The sequence below is a fragment of the Apodemus sylvaticus genome, chromosome 1, assembly GCF_947179515.1.
Source record: "Apodemus sylvaticus chromosome 1, mApoSyl1.1, whole genome shotgun sequence".
In the NCBI taxonomy this organism is placed as follows: Eukaryota; Metazoa; Chordata; class Mammalia; order Rodentia; family Muridae; genus Apodemus; species Apodemus sylvaticus.
This window is the reverse complement of record NC_067472.1, coordinates 20,100,550-20,120,982: the sequence shown is the minus strand read 5'-3', so window position 1 is coordinate 20,120,982 and position 20,433 is coordinate 20,100,550. Positions and strand designations below refer to the sequence as shown.

At 38.6% G+C, this 20,433-nt stretch overlaps 1 protein-coding gene across 6 annotated transcripts in view; it reads left to right on the top strand.

The window, feature by feature from the left end:
- Positions 1 to 20,433, top strand: part of Lcor (ligand dependent nuclear receptor corepressor) — a 105,759-nt gene that overhangs the window by 68,583 nt on the left and 16,743 nt on the right. Inside the window, exon 8 of one of the 6 annotated variants that reach the window (XM_052186019.1) lies at positions 1,401 to 10,796. The exons of the other annotated variants lie outside the window; for them this stretch is intronic. Coding sequence (XP_052041979.1) covers positions 1,401 to 2,370 — 970 coding nt within the window. The 3' untranslated portion in view covers positions 2,371 to 10,796. Of the gene's footprint in view, positions 1 to 1,400; positions 10,797 to 20,433 lie in introns of those variants that run through there. 6 annotated transcript variants of the gene reach the window in all.

The following is a 20,433-nucleotide window of genomic DNA, read 5'->3' as shown; positions in this document are numbered from 1 at the left end:
GTGTTAATGGTGGCAATAGTCTCTGTAAAATCTGGGGGAATATAGTTTGTTTACCATTTATTTGTGTAAAATTACACTTTGAGGCCTGACTGATAGAATTATTTCTCTTGAGAATGCTATGTCTGCTACCAGTCTTAAGATCAATAACCTTTCTCTATTATAAAAATTAAAACTTTATGAATTAGGGGCTGGGGAGATGGCTCCGCTGCTGAAGAGCCTGCCACACATGCATGAAGACCTGAGTTTCCCCATTGCCCACAGGTGGCAGGGCTACCAACTGTGTCTGTAATCCCATGGCAGGTGGGAGTGGGTGGAGACAGCAGGATCCCTGGGGGTCCTTGTCTATCTGTGAGCCTCAGGTTCACTAAGAAAAAAGTCTCCCCCACACACCAGGAAGAAAAAAACAGAATGGCCAATGAAGGAAGACATCTGACATACACAGTACCCCACAACAGCAGCAAAGTCTTAGGAGTAACTTGATAAGTAACTGACTTCAAACATTTGGACATAAGCGTATGGTATTTTAAGGAGAAAGATTTTCCTTAAAGAAGATTGGCTACCAAGTTATTTATACTTCTGGTTATATTGACTCTGAGTATAACTTAACAAAATTTGGGGGAAAATAAAAAGTTACTTGGAGGAATTGTGGTATTTGTGTCTCCGCCTATGTCCAATAGGGTTTTAATGAAGAAGTGTGGTAAGTTACAGTGCTGCAGGTCTTGATTCCTCTTTGATTTCTTTCCCTTCTTGGAACTGGTTGCCATATGTAAGCTTTCCCCAAGCAGTACATGAAATCTCACTTGGAGTTGTTTAAGTTTTAAACATAAATATTCACTTGTCTGTGGGTTACATGAGCGATCATCTGGGTGTCACCAGTGTGAATGCTGCCAGCTTCCTAGATGGTTGTTATGAATGTTGAAGGCATTGCATTAAAAGAAACAGTTTGGCTTACTCTTTTATTACTGTGCTTGTTTAGTGGTAACGTCACATTGGTAAACAATTCTGTATAGATAATGGAGACACTAATGATTACTTTGTAATTAATGGTTAAGGTGCGATTTTCAAACAGTTGCGCGAAACTTTTTCTCCGAAAATTTGTGAACCCAACCAGAGACTGCCAACAGGTTTAATTTTTCTTTGCCCAAAAAAACTCGTGGGGGTTTTTTTTTGTTTGTTTTGATTTGATTTTTCCTTTTTTTCCCTTTTTTCTTTTTGTGATCAAGTTTTTAAACTAACTGCTGAGACCATGTGGTTTTTTTTTTTAATTTTAGAGAAAAATAAATAAATAACACAAAGTGATGTTACCCAAGCAAGGCCTTCTAATAAAGGAGTGGTCCCCTCACCCACCCCTCCCTTCCTGTGCGAGTCCTGCTCACATCAGTTTCCTTCCATCCAATTAGGCGACCTGGGAGACCCAGCCAGTACCGCCCAGATGGACTTCGGAGTGGTGATGGGGTACCTCCAAGAAGCTTACAGGATGGAACCAGGGAAGGTTTTGGACACTCCACATCACTCAAAGTTCCACTGGCTCGATCTCTGCAGATTAGTGAAGAACTACTGAGCAGAAACCAATTGTCCACAGCTGCCAGCCTTGGTCCGTCTGGATTGCAGAATCATGGACAGCACTTAATATTATCCAGGGAAGCCTCTTGGGCAAAACCTCATTATGAATTCAACCTCAACCGTATGAAGTTCAGGGGAAATGGTGCACTCAGCAACATCAGTGACCTTCCTTTTCTTGCAGAAAACTCTGCCTTTCCAAAAATGGCACATCAAACAAAACAAGATGGAAAAAGGGACATGAGCCATTCATCTCCTGTAGATTTAAAGATACCACAAGTTCGAGGAATGGATCTTTCTTGGGAGTCTCGCACTGGTGATCAATACAGCTATAGCTCTTTGGTAATGGGTTCACAAACGGAGAGCGCGCTTAGTAAAAAATTAAGGGCTATTCTTCCAAAACAAAATAGAAAAAGCATGTTAGATGCTGGACCTGATTCTTGGGGCTCAGATGCTGAGCAGTCTACCTCTGGACAGCCATATCCCACATCGGATCAAGAAGGAGACCCTGGCTCCAAGCAGCCTCGGAAGAAAAGAGGGCGTTACAGACAGTACAACAGTGAGATACTGGAGGAAGCCATCTCAGTGGTTATGAGTGGAAAGATGAGTGTTTCCAAAGCTCAGAGTATTTATGGGATTCCCCACAGTACACTGGAGTACAAAGTAAAGGAAAGGCTGGGCACTTTGAAAAACCCTCCAAAGAAAAAGATGAAATTAATGAGGTCGGAGGGGCCAGATGTTTCTGTAAAGATTGAATTAGATCCCCAGGGAGAGGCAGCACAAAGTGCAAATGAATCAAAAACTGAGTAGGAATACTGTAGAGTGCCAATTATTGTACAAACTGGGTGAGCACTACTGCATCGATGTTAGCTGTCCCTGCTGCACCTGACTTCATTACTGTGACACTTGCTTCTTTGCTGGTTTTGCATTGACTTGTGCACAGAGGTGAAAGGTGCATTCTGAATTTGCATATTTTAAATTTCCATGTGCAGTATGGCTCGGAATATTGTTTGGCCTTTTGCATGTTTCTCTACACAGAGAATTGAGTTACCTCACAAAGAGCAGATACATGGAAGTGGACTCCTTGCCTGTAGAGCCTGCATGCTTTCCGATATTCTCTTTCTTAAGTTATGTTTGCCTTTACTTTAAAAAAAACAAAAACAAGGAGGAGGGGGAAAACCCCTTATGGAATTCACCTTTGTCATATTGGGAGCTTTAGCATCACAAATTGAAAAGAATGTTGACATTTTTTTTTACATGATTCATTTAATTGAAGGGTTAAACTAAAAAAAAAAAAAAAGATGAACCTTTGACTTAAGATATTTGGTTACTTGATAAATACTTGGGTCATTTATAATTATGCTTTATCATTTTCTTTTCATTATTAAATTACCTACTAAATTAGCAATGTGTTAGTGCTCACCCAGAGGCAAGGCGTGGAGATGCACACACTACCTTCAAAATGTCTCAGTTCATTGCTTGGAACACTACCTTTGCTGTAATTTCCTTTGAGATTTTCTAAGGGTAGAATTTGCTCTCACTAACAGGTGAGATTATAGCCTTATCTCATGGAGGACGCTCCCTTCTTACTCAGGAGCAGTCAGGGTACATTTCATAAACAGTGGAGGGTGCCTCATCTCAGCAAGCTTCGATTTCTATATTTTTCAGTGGTTTTATAGAAGTGGTCATGTATTAACCAACAACTGTATTGTTGCAGCCATTAGTTCTAAGGAATCTAAGCTGTGCCTCCTGGGAGTCCGGGCACAGAGAGTGGTGTGCATTAGTAATTATGGTGTGGCTAAAATGCTGCTTACACTTTTCAGCCTTGATAATTTCTATATAGATGAAGGATCTGTGGTTTTGTTAAGAAGAAAAATTGCAATCCCAAAGTGACCTAATATGATTAGGTTGCATGTTGATTCTGCTGATAGTTCAATTGGTAGTTTAACTCACTGGAGTTTCTGTTTAACTATTTCAGATACTGCTACAAGATTGGGAGAGGTTGGATTTTAGTTAATTTTGTTTAGCTGAACTCTCTCTAAGCCCCCACCCTACCCCTTATTCTTATGGCATCCTACATAATATCCCTTTCCTAGCCTTTTCTGGTTGGTTAGCACACATTTCAGGCCCTTTCCGATCACCTTTGTTTACGTAAGCACTCCTTGAAGAACGTCTTATGCTTTGTTTGAGATGGGCACATGAAATTGCAGTGATTTAAGTTTGGAAGATTTGTTTTTGACACATAATTGCAAGAATTCCTGATAAGTAAAGCCAGTGGAATTTAATCTTTACAGTGATCAGATTAAAATTACTATTTTGTACAAAGCAAAATCCACACTACGTATACCCTATTTGCTAGTCTTCTGAGAAAGGTGACTAGGCCCTTCTAAATGCTTAGCCAAACCCCCAAATCATTGACATTGAGTAAAATAAGCAGCCAGTGTTCATTAGGTTAAAATTGGTGATTTCAGAAGAGTACTAATAACTTGAGAAGTAGTAGGAATATGTCCATATAGTCCCCAGACACAAATTCCTGACTGAAAACTTTGGACCCATTAATTCAATTAGGTGAAAGATAGATTTCACTCGCAACCTGTGTGTTCAGAGGTTAGGCACACCATTGCTGCTGTTAAAGTTAAGGCACTGCTCATTTTTGACATAGGTTGGGTGTGGATTCCTCTTTTGATTTGGTTATTTTGTAAAGCAATTTAATCAGTGGATGACTGCCTGTTCTTGACTTTAGTCTCAACAGACAAAGAGTTTGGTAATAGTAATGTGACTGCAATATTTCCTAGCCTAGCAGGAAGTTGCAATGAATACACAGTATGAGATGCATGGTTTTCATCTGCAGTTGAAGGAAGTTGTGTGAGGTTTGCTGAAAGCAAAAGGCTAAGCTTATGAAGGAAAACCTCCTTCATTCCCTCTCAGTTTGTTAATCGCAGGCATGGCTCCTTTTTGTGCAATGCTTGGGGTACTCAGTAGTCCAAATTTGCTGCAAAAAGTTCCTTTGAAAAATTAACTTGTGCTTTTATTCCCTCTCAGAAAGACATCGTTAAAGGCCCATCTTTAAAAAAAAAAAAAAAAAAAAATCTGGCCCTAAAAGTTGAACCTTTGTACTTTAACTCTTCAGAGAGGTTTAATTCTTGTGGTAGTTTGTAGTGGTGTATGAGTTGAGTTGCGTAACTTGTCAGTGAAGTGTAATGGGAGTGGCCGTTGTACTAACATAACTACTTTCTATGTGTGCTTCAGTGGATGACAATCGAGCAGCAGAATGGTGTGCCTACCCTTCAATGCTGCAGTTTAAATAAGAGAGCTTGTACGGTGTCGTTTCAGACTGTAGGCTGAGCTGTAAATACTGAAAATTGAGTACTTCTATTATTTGTTTTGGTTAGAAAGTGAATTTTAAAAACAAACCAAACTCTAAACTTCTCAGATTAAAGTCCTGAGACCTGAAGATTGTAATATTCATGTCTGTGAAGCTTTTTAACATTACACTTGAGATCAGTCATGACTCGATATTCAGGTAATTTTTCTTTTCCAAGAAGCTTTTGAATAAGCATATTTTCTCCAAAGGTTGGTTGGTTGTTTTCTCTCTTTCTTTCTCGTTTTTCTTTTCTTTTTTCTTTTTTTCTTTTTTCTTTCTTTCTTTCTTTTTTTTTTTTTTTTTGCTATTGTGTTATTTTATTTGAGTATAGATTGTTTTAAAGCACTAATTGCATTACATTGGTAACTGCAATATAAAATAGCCATTATTGTTTTGTGAAGCATGGTTGAAATTAGATAGTGGCCCCTTTTAAAATTCATGAGCCTCTCAAAAAAAAACTAAAAAAAAAATACAAAAGCTGCTGAATATTTCAAAAGATATATATTTTACCTTATTGTAGGTTTGTAAAGTTAGTTTGTAATATTCAGGTGCACTTTTAATGTTAAACTTTGTGTTCAGAGTTCCATTATACTGCATATTTCTTGGAGGTGGCTGTCAGTCTTCATACCACAGTGATCCCTTAATATTTGATTTCTCTCTTGATTTGCCACTATGCTGTATGGCACTTTCAGTGTAGATATTCTAGTTTGGAGACGTCCTCATAGATGTGTGATGGAGATTGGTCTACTTGCATGCTTAATTTCTGCTAATCAGAGTTTTGCATGGCACAGACAACAGTTGACCGTTTTTGTGGTATGGAAGAAAGTATAGTTCATAACTGCCTGTCACAAAAGCCGTTTTTCTCATATTTTCCAGTAAAGCAAATGATGACATTATTCAAATGGCTTAACATTATTTGAACTAATGGTAGGAAATAATATATTTATAATAAATCCTTGCTTTTTAGTGAGAGAACATTGACATCACACAGATAAGCTACAGTACTGTGAAATCAAAAACACTAAACAGTTGTAGGTGAGATATAGTTGGGATGCTATTTTATTAGCATTCGTATTTCTGAAAGAGCAGAATCAGCAGGCATGATCCAATATAGTGTATTATTTTACTTTGTTCCATAGCTTTTCAAATGACTGAATTGTATTGTGTTGAACTATACACTTTTATTCTACTCCCCAAGTACCATGAAGGACAAGGTCTCTCTTTCAGGAAAAAATATTTATATTTGTGTATAATACTTTTTAATATAAGTTTGTTGTTATTCTGAAGTTTAGATGTTGCTTGATAAAACTTTGCTACAGCAGATCATGATTATGAGCAAGGCTTTGTGTAATAGTGGGGTCCTCATGTGAAGTTAACTACTGTTCAGTTCTGGTGAGCAAGCTCAGAGGTGTGAAGTGTGTATTAGCTTTATTTGGTACAGTTTTACTTTACAACTTTGAAGTGCTTTAGAACTCTGGTTATCTTTTATAAATCATTACCTCAACCAATTGGCATTTCTGTTCCCCAGTGTTTTACCTTAGTTGTAATTTGAGCTGTGTGGGATCAGATAGCAAAATGTTATGTGGCACAAGGAGGTGTTTAGTTCCCAATTTTCTGGAGAGAACTCTTAAGTCAATAACTACCTGCTACGACCCATATCCTAACTACCTTCTGTCATTAGGCAGCCTTTGAGCTGCTGGCATGCTCCCGCCTACCCCAAATAATTAAGCACATGTTGCCAGACCTGGTTCTAAGCCTTTCTGAATGTTTTACATTTTATTGCCCCATGATGGTGAAGTTTAGATTTATTTGGTTATTTTCATAAAACAAGTTGTCAGGTCAGTGTCAGAACCTGATAATATTTTGAGCTGTCAAAGCATATGTATGTCTGACAATTAGTGTTACATTAACAACTACTGCATCCTAGTAGCTTTCATTTTGAAGCAAATTTCTAAATCTGTAATTCTTAACCAAATGCTTAAGGTTGTTTTCACATCTCCATTCTTGTATTTATTCAGGTTGTTGTCATTGGTGATAGAATATGACAATAGGTTGGATGGCCACTTGATATTCTATTAGCAGATTGAAAGTTACAGGTTAAATTTTGGCCTTCGGGAAGATGAAAGGTCATTTTTCTTGTTCCCTTTTCATTAGAATTAAATTTTCATTAATATGCTGGTCAATCCAGTATTATTCAAACCTTGATGGCTTTAGCCAAATAGTCCATTTAGGAGACTTTTTTTTTTTTTTTTGGTTGATTACTTGTTTTTTAAAATCTACTGAAAAAAATACACATGTATACACACACACATATACATATATGTGTATATATATACACATGCATACTGTGGTACAAGGTATACAGACCTCCATACTCTTTATTTTGGAATAATTCTGTTCTTGAGACTTGATTTGTAAACATGGTGACAAGGGGAATAGAGGAGATGCTCTCGATGTCATCTCTTTCACTCTAGTTTTTACACATCTTTTAAAGAAGCAGACTTTGGCCTTGTGATCTTAACACTGTGGCTGAGTTTGTGTTGCAAAGAATTTTGGAGCAGGGCATAGAACATAGGATGGACAGGTGTAAACTCTAGAGAAAAGGATAAAGATCAACTGCCCTCAGCTGTGTTAGATAAACTAAGAGTGAGTCTCAAGACTCTGCACTAAATAAAACTTGATCATATGCATTTGATAGGAAAATTTTTACATTTTTTTGAAAATTAGAATTAAATCTATCTAATGTTTATTTGGCAGACAGTAAACAAAAGTTAATTTTACAATAATTTGGGAGGTAGTTTTAAGATTTCCAGTTCATTTAGCTGTATCTATAAAAAAGCATGGAAAGCAAGCACTTTCAGTAAACATAGATTTATTGGATGTAGCAAATATTCATAATATTTAACCTTTATTGTTTGAATGTGAAAGTGAACTCTTTACTCCTTGAACTGTCATTGAACAGGCTCAAGATATTCTCAACACTGGAAATGACCCTACACACATACCAAATAACTAATATAAAGCAGTGAGACATTTGAAGATTCATACCTCTTAAACTTAGATTTGTCTTGAAAAACAGTTTGTGAACCTATAACCAGTATTAGTGCAGTCTTGGGTTCCTTGTTCTGCATAATTGCACCCTTTCTCAGGTATGTCCTGAAAACAAATTTTTCAATCTCTTTGGAGATTAGATTCTCAGTGGATAGTGTGTAAGGGGTGGGGTGGGGTTAGGGGTAGTTGGACACAGGACACTGACACAGTAGAGCAGGGATTCTTAACATTCAGTAGCCAAATAGAACTTCAGTCTAGAATATTTTTACCCCCACAGAATGAACAAAACGGTTCCTATTTGATAAACAACCAGCGCTACACTCCTGAGTCTTTCGTTCAGTGACTTTCCTGCTTGATGGAAGGATATATATGTATACATATATATCCTCACTATCATTAGGAAAGCACTTTCCCAAACTGTTAAAGTTCTAGAAAAGGGATAAGTCAGCACTTTTCTGTTAAAACACTAAAGTCTTAATTTACCTTCAGAGTCTTAGGTACTGTAAGTTTTAGGATGATTATTTTAAAAAACATAACTACATGATATGGGGTCAAATCACATTTATATAAATAATTCTTATTTTAACAATGGACAGTAGCATTTTGTATCTTTCTAGTACTTCAAAGTAATTGCCTCACTTTCCCCATTTCATTTAAGCACTTCTGGCTTAGGAATCTGGAATCTGAGAGGAAGCAAGGGGGAATTCCCCAGCTGGAACATGTTATCAGACCATTTTAGAAATGTAAATCACTAAGGAAATGGGTAGAGATTCTCTCCCTTTTAAGTCTTCAGGGAATGAGCAGTATTTAGAATCTTTGGCTGAAATTCAAGCCTTTTTACTGTGTAAATTTTTAATACTAATTCACTGACATGCTTTTTACATCAGAGGACTGATACGGATCTTAATGGTTTTAAGTTGTGGAAGGGTATATTTCTAAAACCAAGGGGGGGATTGATTAACTAGGTTAGTATTACCAGCATTAGTGAGCTTAAGAAATCTTAGTATGTAATAGCGAAGTGTTTGATTAAAAGTCTAATCCTATATTGATAGTCAAAATTAGTTACATTCTGATCTAGGAAAGATAGTCATTGGATATTGATATGCTGTTCTGTCAGGAAAAAACCAGAAGAAACCTTTATCTGACTCCCATGTGTGCGTGTTCTGATGGGATGTATACTTAACAGTGGCTTGTTGCTGCTTTGGGGGAAAACGCGTAAACTACATGGAGTGTTTGCGTTTAATTCTCTATGACCTCCACTTTAAACTGTCAGACATTGGTATTTTATCAGTCCACACTGTTAAATAAAGCTAATGTTCTTAGAAAATCAACTTGTACACACTGTTTAAAAACCCTCAGGGACAGTTTTCACACTTTCCTCACTCAATTCAGGTACTTTGATGCTATCCTTAAACCTAACAGTGACTTGTATTTTTCTGTTTTGCTTTTATTTCAACGTGCTGGTAGCACATCTTTGATGAATGTCAACTTAAGAACTCAGTTCAGGTATCCAGGTATAACTCAGCCAAACAGATTTTAAAGCTGCATAACTTTCCAGCACACGGTGCCTCACACTCTTGTAGTGGCATTCTGTAGATTCAGTTATAACTACTGAGCAGATAAAACGGGGGTTCCTGTTAACAGTGTATTTTTTTAAACATGCATACATGTATAGCCACCACACACACACACACAAACACACACACACACTTAAACTATATATTTTTAAATGCCACTAATAGCCAGCACAATGAAAATAAGTGACATTCCTAGCTGCTTCTGTAAACTGTAACAGATGCAGTTCCTCCTTGATGTGGCTCTTGTTTCTTCATCATAACTACTACTAAATTCAAGCACTGGTCCTCGGGCGTCTGACCTCTACATTCTATTTATGCAATGTCTTCAGAGAATCTGTGCACTGGCCACTGTGATGGAACCATTGGGCCATGAGTGCTTTGAGTTTATCAGTAGTGAATCTGCCAAAGTTGGTGTTTTAATATTAAGTATGTAAAATGTCAAGAATGAGCAGAGGAGTAGGTCTGCAGATAGCAGGACGTTTTATCTCAGTGTACTTTACAGCCTCAGAGACCTCAGTGACAAGTTCCTTCTGATGGAGACTTGTCTTTTAAACACTTGTTTCCCACAGTGCTACCTGTGGTTAACAAAGTAAGTTGTCCCTCTGCTCTGCTCTTTGATATCTTACATCCAAAAGAAACTCTAAAACCCATAGCCTTTGAAGACACGGAAAATGGCATTTTTCAGATTTCTAGAAGTTCAGTGTCATGCAACAAAACAGGAACCCCTTTACTCTATGGACCTCATTTCAATATACTGTTTACAGTTTGACGGAATTGTATAATTTAATATTTCTCTTGTACTGTAGTTAATATTTATTTACAGATTTTTTGTACTGTGTGATTTGAACTTTTTGTTCCTGCTATAATCATTTGTTTATGTAGTAGAGCACTTATGATCACATGTTAAGTTTTTGGGTTTGATTGCACTACATTAAATTTTTAATGCAGTTCTGATTTTGACTGGACTAAAATAAGCTGTGTCTTAATGTATGTGATGAGTACTTAAATTTTAATCCATGTGGTTTCCCCTTCCTTTTTTAAAATTTTTTTTCTTTTTTTGCATTGTATGTCAGAAGCACTACTTCTTTTGTGCATGTGTAAGACTTAATGGTTCCATTGTATTATTTGACCATGACATTTTGGAGAAACATTCCCAGCTGTAATGTTGTGTATGGTAGTTCTCACTGGATGCTAGACTTTAAAAACCACTATTCTTCTAATAAATTTTGTTGTGAAAACCTGTTTTTAAAGCTTGGTTTCTGCTGCTTAACATTTTAGTGCTTTTAAACAATTTACAGAAAGTGTAAATAAAGCATTGTGAGGTACACGTGGCAGTCGGAGTCTGACCCTTTCCAGACGGGACCTTTTATTTAGATCTCTAGAAATGCTGCTGCTGAATTCTAGGTTACTCTAATGCAAACACTACCTTGCCCCTCAAGTACTTACAGACTTGATCACTATCCCTGTACTGTAGATTCGTTTTATTGAATGTTTACTTAAAATTAATCTTTTCAGCTAACCAAGGTTTCACGATGCTATCTTCTGCTTAAAAGTCAGTTTTTCATAATTTAAGTAAAACTTCTTAGTAGGGTTGGTTGCCAAACTTGATAACTTGTTTGCTCTTGAGGCACAAATAGCCAAGCATCCTTGTCAGCTGGTGAAGGTTGTTATAGTACTTCTGATTTGTTGGGAAGCTGTTGCTGGACATGCTGTTGTGTTTGGAAGCTGGGGGTGGGGGAGTGGGGTGGGTGGGTGGTGTAAAGCCATATGTTATAAAGTGGTTCTTGTAAAAAAAAGAAGAGCTGAATTAGCCTAAAGATTAGAAATATGAGCAAAAATATTTTAGCAAGCTTTTTTCAGCCTCACGTTGAATATAAGCAAAAATTTTACATTTATAGATGATGATGTTGCGCTTGTTTGTTTGTTTGTTTGTTTGGTATGAGACAGTTTGGCTATATAACTATGTCTTTTCAGTTCGGTGTTTGTGAAAATAAGATTTCTGGTTGTAATACAGTTGTCTGTTAGCTTCATTTTTCCTGTTCACTCATGTTTATAGAATATTCTTCTGGAAACTATTCATAAAATTCAGGGCATGTTTCTTATAATTTCTTGCTACTATCCGCTGTAAACTGGTGGCCCAATCAGTGTGACAAAACTTGAGACAGCTCCTGTGTAAACTCAGGCTTCAGTAGTCTGTCTTCAAGCTTGTGTTTGGCTTTTGAACTACTGTGGCCCAAGTTTTAAAAGTGACATCATTTAAGCCAGAATTTCTTTGGTGATGCTGATGTTTGAGGGTTAGTTGAGCTTTCTGGTGTCTTAACAGGTACGGGAAGCAGAGAAACTCTAATAGCAGAACAAGAGTTGACAGGGGAAATGCAATGGAAGCAGTGGTGCAGCATTTCCTGAGTTGTATTCTCTTCAAACTGATTTTTTTCTACATTTATATTCAAATATAAAAACATACCTAGGTCATGTAATTTCAGATCTTGTAATGAGTGAGGCGTAGTAGATTATTGCTCTTGTTATAGTCAGAGTCCGCATCATTATTTGCTTCCAAGGTAAGCACTGTAACAATTGTTATTCAACATACAGGCTGTTTTATTTCCTGTTGTGCATGCTTGAGTGGACTGGGTAGTGTGAACTTGAGATAGCATTTACAGCTAAAGTAGACAGTTGATTTTAGAGATTATTGAGACATAAACAGCAAAAAACGTTGTAAAGAAAAGAGAAAGTGCCCCAGTTTAAGCCACTATTCAGTCTGAGTTCACATAGGATCCAGAAAGTCAGCAAATGTCAGAACTCTGTGGGCCAGGGCTGAGCTCGGGGTGCAGTGGTAAGCCTTTGCATACCAAATTCAGCCCTTAGTTGATCTGTGTAAGTTTAAAGAAGCCCCTGAGTTTTAGATCCTGAGTCTGAGGGTTTTATAAGCATCTAAGAATATTTTGTAGTGTTTACCGATTACTGTTTCATTTAAACATTCAACAGAAACATATTTTTATCTGTAAGATGAGGATGCTCTTGGGTCTTTTCTTTTTTTCCCTAACCCTGAATTTTGTACAAAATTTTAATTACATGCAAAATAATTAGTTTGAGTATTGGGAAATAAGTAGCAATCCATTATAGAATAATTAGGCCTTAGAAACTAGTTTCATCATTGCAGTATTTTCTAAATGAAAAAATATTAAAATAGATTTCAATGTCTTATGTTCAGAACTAATCCACTGTGTTAAGTGTTTATTGTGTACTATAAATGAATGAGATAGTTCTTTTGCAAAAATAATTAAGCACTCTCTTTTTATTCTAAGTTGTTATAGTTTTTCTGCTGGATGCTGGCTAATTCCACCTTTAATATTCATACATGACATAGACGGGGTGGGGGTGGGGGGTGAGGTGCAGAGGTGTCATAGGTTATATTCAATTTTAGTCAAGATTAACTTTTTAAGAATATATAGAATTGAGTCCTACACCCAGAGTATTGTGCTAATTTATACATGCAAACTTTAGGCATAGTCTCTGTTTTCAATGTGTCTTGCAGGAGCCCTCATCACCCCCCCCACTGTCCTTTTAATTATAATTCCATGTTTAAGCTGGGTGTGGCAGCATAGTCTAACTCTAGTACTTAGGAGGCAAGAGGATCATGAGTTCAAAACTAATTAGGGCTACAAAATTTAGACTATCTCAAAATGTAGGAAATTTGTCTTGTCAACCTAGCTATTTTCTTTTCCATTTTACTTATGTGTGTGGTGTTCTGTCTGTGTGTATGTCTGTTCCTTACCTTATGCTGCAGAAGCCAGAAGAGGGCATCTAATCTTCTGAAACTAGAGTTAGAGAAGGTTCTAAACTGCTGTGTTGAAATGCTGGGAAATGAACCCAAGATCTTCTTTGTGCAAGATCCGTCAGTACCCTTAACCATCCTTCTTTTCTCTTTTCTTTTTCTTTTCTCTCCTCTCTCCTCTCTCCTCTCTCCTCTCTCCTCTCTCCTCTCTCCTCTCTCCTCTCCCTGTCCCTCTCCCTCTCCCTCTCCCTCTCCCTCTCCCTCTCCCTCCCTCTCCCTCCCTCCCCCTCCCCCTCCCCTTTCCCCTCCCCTTTCCCCTTCCCCCCTCCCCCTCCTTTCCCTCTCCTCTCTTTTCCCTTTTCCCTTCTTTCTCTTGTTTATTTTGGTGTAATGGTGTTTTGACTGCATGTGTGTCTGTGAGGGTGTCAGATGGAACTGGCATTACAGTCGGTTGAGAACTGCCATTTGGGTGATGAGGATTGAACCCTGGTCCTCTGAAAGAACAGCCAGTGCTCTTACCTGCTGAGCCATCTGTCTAGCCCCACTTATCCATTTTTCACGTGTGTAGTTTTGTACAGTTAAGTACAGTAAGATAGTTACATAACTGCAAAAGGCTTGGTTAACTTACGAATAGGTCTTCTGGTACCATTCTAATCTTTCATTCTTGAAAACATGACTCTTGGGAAATTTAAGGGATTGAGCCTTGTTCTTATCCTTAACACAATTCCAAGTCATTACACTTATTGATACTACAGCAGCATAACTCACACAATCAAAATTAGAGTGAGGGATTTTACCATTAGATTCCACTAAACTAGCTAAATGTCCATATTGGCTTGTTTCAAGAAAATATATCAGTTTAGGAAGTAGTACTACCCAGTATTAAAAACATAGAATTTGGACTTAGAACGAAAATTATAAATCAAAGCTTTTTAAAGTCCTGACGCACCTGAATAGGAGGACAACGTGAGGAGGTATCCTAAGTCTAAGAAACAGAATTTGATGGGCCCAGTTACCTTCTCTTCTATTGCTATATGGTTTTAACAAGTAACCAAGCCTCTCTTTCTATCCTCTGTAAAAAGGGCTGTAGTACCTGGCATATCTAGTTGCTATGGAGCCTATATTCGAAACTTCATGTAAAATAGCACCAAAGTAAGTTCTTACTGTGCCAACTAAATTAAAGCAGAAGAAAATTCTTAGAAGGTATCATAACTTACTGTAAACATAGAAAATCAGATTGTATGTTTTATGAAGGTTATTCGAACTTTGAAAATGAGTCGTGGACAATCTTAACCCCAATTGAGGACTATGGCTGAAACTGGAAAAGTGCTTATCTGCATTTTGTGATCCTGTTTAGGGAAAATTAATCAAACCAAGCATTCCTTTTTTGTTCATTTGTTTGTTTTAACTAAATCAAAATAGAACCAGTGTCCAAGTAGAAGATTAAAATTATTTTGAAAGCTAGAAAGATAGCTTATCAGTTAAGAGTACTGGCTGATCTTCTAGAGGACCAGGTTCAATTCTTAGCACCCACATAGCAGCTCAAAACATCTCTAACTCCAGTCTTGGGATCCAGTGCCGCCTTCTGGCCCCTTAAGGCACCAAGCACACACATGGTGCACATGCAAACATATTTTCAGGCAAGTACACATAAACTAATTTTTTTTAATATTAAGCATATTGTCTCACTGTTCTATTGCTATGACGAGATACAATTACCATGACAACTCTTATTTAAAAAGCATTTAATTGAGCCTTGGTTACGATTTCAGAGGTTTAGTTTATTGCCAGCATGGCAGGAAACATGGCGGCATGCAGACAGTCATGCTACAGGAGAGGTATCTGAGAGTCCTACATCTGGAATGTTAGGCAGCAAGAAGAGAGTGAGACAGCCAGTAGGACTGGATTGGGCTTTTGAAACTCCATCCCCAGTGACACACTTACCCCAACAAGGCCACACCTCTTAATCCTTCTCAAGTAGTGCCACTCCATTTAAACCATATGGAGGCCATTTTTATTCAACCTACCACACATATATAAAATTTAGCTACATTTAAATTTAGCTACATTTAAATATACTTTACAAAGCCAAAAGTTCATATACTTTGGATCTAGGTTTTTTTTTTAAAGGTAGGAAGTAGTTTAATACTCTTTTAAGAACTGATGTGGGAGTATCCATTTAATAATCAAAACTAGTTTTCTTGAAGGCACATTGGTTTAAGTCTCCACAGGGATAGAGGGGTGGATGCAGGTGTGTCACAAGTTCAATCCATTGTGGCTTACAGAGTAGACTACCCCCTGCCCCCAAACAAACCACAAAACCTTTTATCTTCACAGTGAAAGAATTTTGTGGGCTTTGCTGCATAGTTAATGTGACTATAGTTAACTTTTCAATCACATGGACGTTCTGTGTATTGCAAACTGACAAATGGCTTAGCATTGTCTATTAGGTTGGTTTAGGATACCTTGATAAGGAAGAGCTGGAGTGTAGCTTTTGAGGAGATGCAGATTTAAAGGAAAGTAACCATGAGAACTGCTTTGCTGCGCACGCCTGCAATCCCAGCACTCTGGGAGGCAGAGGCAGGCGGATTTCTGAGTTCGAGGCCAGCCTGGTCTACAGAGTGAGCTCCAGGACAGCCAGGGCTTTATAGAGAAACCCTGTCTCGAAAAAACCAAATCCAAAAAAAAAAAAAAAAAAAAAAAAAGAACTGGGCTATCTGTGTAAATTAGGCTCTGTGCAGTGACACAAGTCTGTTTAAAACTAGATGCTGTAGCATTAGCCTCTTGCAGATTGATTGTGTATGTCCATGTCTGTGAGTCTGCCTGCCTGCCTGCCTGCCTGCCTGCCTGAGCCTGGGGTCGGGGGTGGGGAAGGGGCAGGTATTAGGGGTCATGAAACTGATGTTTCATACATACCTGCATAAGTGGACTTGGATACTGGTGTCTTTATAGTATCTCTGTGTCCTGGCTTAACATTGAGACCCTGTAGTGACTTTGGAAATCATCATGCACATCTGCTCTTGTCCCAGTACGCTTGCATACACCCATGTGCTTTTTTTTTTTTTTTTTTGGTCCAAGACTTACACACTCGATGTCTGGCCTTCAAAACTCCCCCTTTCACACTTTTTATTGTGTAAATTGAGGTATGAAAAGTCCATATTTATCTTATACCATATGAAGTTAGTTGATGAACTTGAGCATTATATAATATTCAAATAGGGTAAGCATATATATATATATATATATATATATATATATATATATATATCAAACATGATTCCTTTTAGAAAACACTCCAAATCTTTCCTCTTTTCAGTATATTTTATGGTCTATATTTATTTATGCTACTGTGCAATAGGATGCCTGAATTTATTTCCCTTATTTGCTTGTAATTAAAACCCCTCTCTCCTGTTGGGTTGATTTGAATATATTTTCATTGAAAGCTCCTTCTTGACCTTTCTGATTGTCTGTCAAAGTGTTTTTTTCTTCCCCTTTCAGTTTCATTGGGAAATACATTAGGAAAATCATTTCCGCTACATAGTTGACTTTATTTTGTTGGTTTATTCATTGTGTAATGCATGCAGTGAGTTTCCTTAGACTATAATCGGTGAAGTTACCAAGTTAGAATAGACCTTGACCTACAAAAGCCTCATAGCCCAGGAGAGGAAATGGGTTGAGAACTGTTAGCTCACAGGCTCAGTGCTGCTCAGTAAAAGGTGGAGACCGGGTGAGTGAGGAGCTGCCCTCCCACAGGGAGGGGGTGGAAGGAGAGCAAGAAGCGATGGGAAGTTGGCAGAAATTCAGACAAACGTGACAAGACCTGGTTTGGGTTTTATTAGAACACATGTGCAGAATAGGAAGTGGTGCCTAAAATAAGCTGATGGCGCAGAGCAGGACGCCTCCCAAGACAGCCAGCCGACAAACTGAACTCAGCAGCGTGGTGGAAGCCAGGGAATCGGTAGCAATACTGACTGATGTTTAGTAAGGCCTCTCAGTTCTATGTCCACACAGGAGTGTGCACATTTAGCTACAAGTTTAAATCTACTTAGCTCCGCTCACCATAACACCCATGCACACTTTACACCACCCCTCAGCAGTGGACCTGGGTGTGTCTGAATAAAGGCTGGTGCAGCATAGTAATTACTGGAAAGAAAAGAAAAGGTAGATGTAAAACTACTCAGGCTCTGTGCAGTGACACAAGTCTGTAACCCACCTACTCACACTCAGGTGGGATCCTGCAGCCCAAGCAAGGGCAACGTAGCAAGACCCCCATCTTTTTGTTTTTGTTTTTTGTTTTTTTGGATTTGGGTTTTTCGAGACAGGGTTTCTCTGTATAGTCCTGGCTGTCCTGGAACTCACTCTGTAGACCAGGCTGTCCTTGAACTCAGAAATTTGCCCGCCTCTGCCTCCCAGAGTGCTTGGATTACAGGCGTGTGCCACCACCGCCCGGCTAAGACCCCATCTTTTAAGGAAGCAAAATATGGGCTTGACACAATGATGTCCGATACGAATACCAGCCACACTCCAAGACGATCTGGGTTCAGTTCCCAACACCTACATGACTGCTCATAGCCTCCTTTTAAATCCCGTCTCAGGGGACCTGAGACCCTCTTCTGGCCTCTGTGCGTACCAATGCACTTTGTCCACAGACATACGTGCAAACAAAACATCCATAAACATAAAATACAGTTAAAAAACCTGTTTATCTCTATACTTCCATTTTTTACCCAAAGATTTCCTTTTTTCCTTTTCTAACATCCATGAAGTAAGAAATTGAGAATATTAAATCTTAAGATTCTTGAAATTACTTAGGCATTATATTTTGTCTGCACCTTAAGTAACTTCTATATGCCATCAAAGGCATTAAGCTTTAGGATCCACCATAGACGTGTGTTCTAAAATGTAAATTTTCAGTGGTAGAAACTTAACCTCAAGAGAACATGAAAAAGTTGAGAAATAAGAGGTTTCATAGAAATATGGCAACGGACAGGATGCCATACAGTCATTTGATTTGGTGTATCTTGAGCAGAAACGCCGTTTCTGAGGTTGTCTTGGGACGGATGCTGTTCTATGATTGTTTCCGTCGGCTCCTCCTCTCTCCGCTGTTTTAGATAGCCATCCTTCTTCTGTTCTAACCTCCCCAGGCTTCCATGTCCTCTTCTTACGAGGAGCTGGGGATCGAACTCATGTCCTCATGTTGGTCGGCAGACACTTTAGTGCCTGAGCTAGCTAGCTCCCCATTGTACTCCTAGCCAGTTCTATGGATAGAAAACTCAGTGCAAATGACTTGGAGGCATAACTGTGCAGTTTTGTTGTATGAAGAAACACTTGCACACCCATGCCCACTTTGATAGACATCGTTCTGCCATACCTTTTGAGTCATTCCTCTGTTTAGAGATGGAGAGTGATAAATTCGAGATAACCGTAAGGAGATAACACTTTCCTTCTGGATCTAGACCGGAGGTGAAGAAGTGGGAAGCTTCCTTTCCAGTTACCCCCTAGCAACTGGGGCATACATGTTTATGTTTTGTTTAAAGAAACAAGCCAAATTGGATACTCTAGCCATAGTCTGCTTTGTCTAAAGCCTTCTTTCTCCTCCTGTAACTTTTTCTGTTTCTAACGTTAGCTCCCATATGCTTACTGCTGGTCTTGTTCAGTCAAGAAAAACATACTTTGGTCATCAGCAACACTGATTTGCCCGCGCAGCAGTCTTTGGGCAGTTACACACTAACTGCTGGAGAAAGTACCTGAATCTATTACTTCCAGATTCTAGATTCTTACACTTGACATTTAGCTTCCTGCCCCATTTTGGTCTGTCCTTTAGTGGAAAATAACCTGAGTGTTGACTGGTCACCATTTATATTAGTCACAGGAATGTAAGTATTGCAATATTGACTAAATAGAGTTCAGTTATGCCTAACCTCTGATCTGGAAAAACATCATTGAGTAAATCATTAAAGATAGGGCTGTGAAGCAACACATAGCTTTTAAACTGTGCCTTTTACAGTTTTTATGAATATTATCTTATCCTTTACCACACCCTTCTGAATTAGGCATTGAGCTAAAGGTAGAAAGACTGCATGATCAAGGTCCCAGAGGCCATTTCTTACCAAGGAGATAAACCCAGGACAGTTCTGAGGGCTACAAGTCGGGCTCCCTCTTCTTTTATAGCCTCTCTCCAGGCTATCCCGTGATCTTACTGTGCTTGCTAAATAACTCACTTACCTATTACAGGCAGGCCTCCTGTTGAGCAGGCGTAATGTGATTTCAACATACCATGAAGTCAGACAGAGGACTCTGACGCCTGCGATGCATGTTCTTGTGAAGACCCTGTTTAGTCAGGTCCAGGACATGATATGATACAAACTAATCACCGAGCTAAAATGCCATGCTCTACCAGACAGAATCTGCTCCGGTCAATTAGCAGTTGCCTAGAGGTAGCCAGAGTTAGTGCGAATGCTGTATTTGGGCTCTGTTAAAGATGCAGGGAAACTCGCCAAGCAAAGGTAGACCTTGGCCATTTAAATCAGACTGACATGAAAAATGCAGCAATATAATTAAGTACCAAGAAATTGATATTAACTCTAAACTTTAGATAGGTGAATGGTAAGAAATTAAAAGGTTTCTCTTTAAAACATTTTTGGGTGGGTGGCAGGGATAAGTAGTAATTTGGAGTCACAGCCAAAAGTAGTTTTATGGCTATAGTTGTAAAGTTAGCTATTTAATGATAACTGGGCAAAGGTTAGTGCTAATGTGCAGTCTCAGCCCCAAGGACGCTTCTTACTGCCAGGCTCCCGCCTTTGCATCCAAATTGCCTACAAAACAGGTCAGATTCGGAGCTTTGAAGCATCTCTCCTAAGAACATGTCGCTAGTCATCCCCGACAGCTACTGTCTTCCATCTTCTGTGCCCTGATGGGGGTAAATTCTCAGAGAAGGTCCTGTCTCAAGAAATAAAGGCAGGGTGGAGAGAAAGACATGTGCTAAGTGATGGTGAGATTCTGTGAAGAATTACACCAAAATAATTTTAAAACTTCAGGGGCTGGCAGGATGGTTCTGTATATCCAAGTGTTTCCCACCAAGCCCGATGACCTGAGCTTAATCCCAG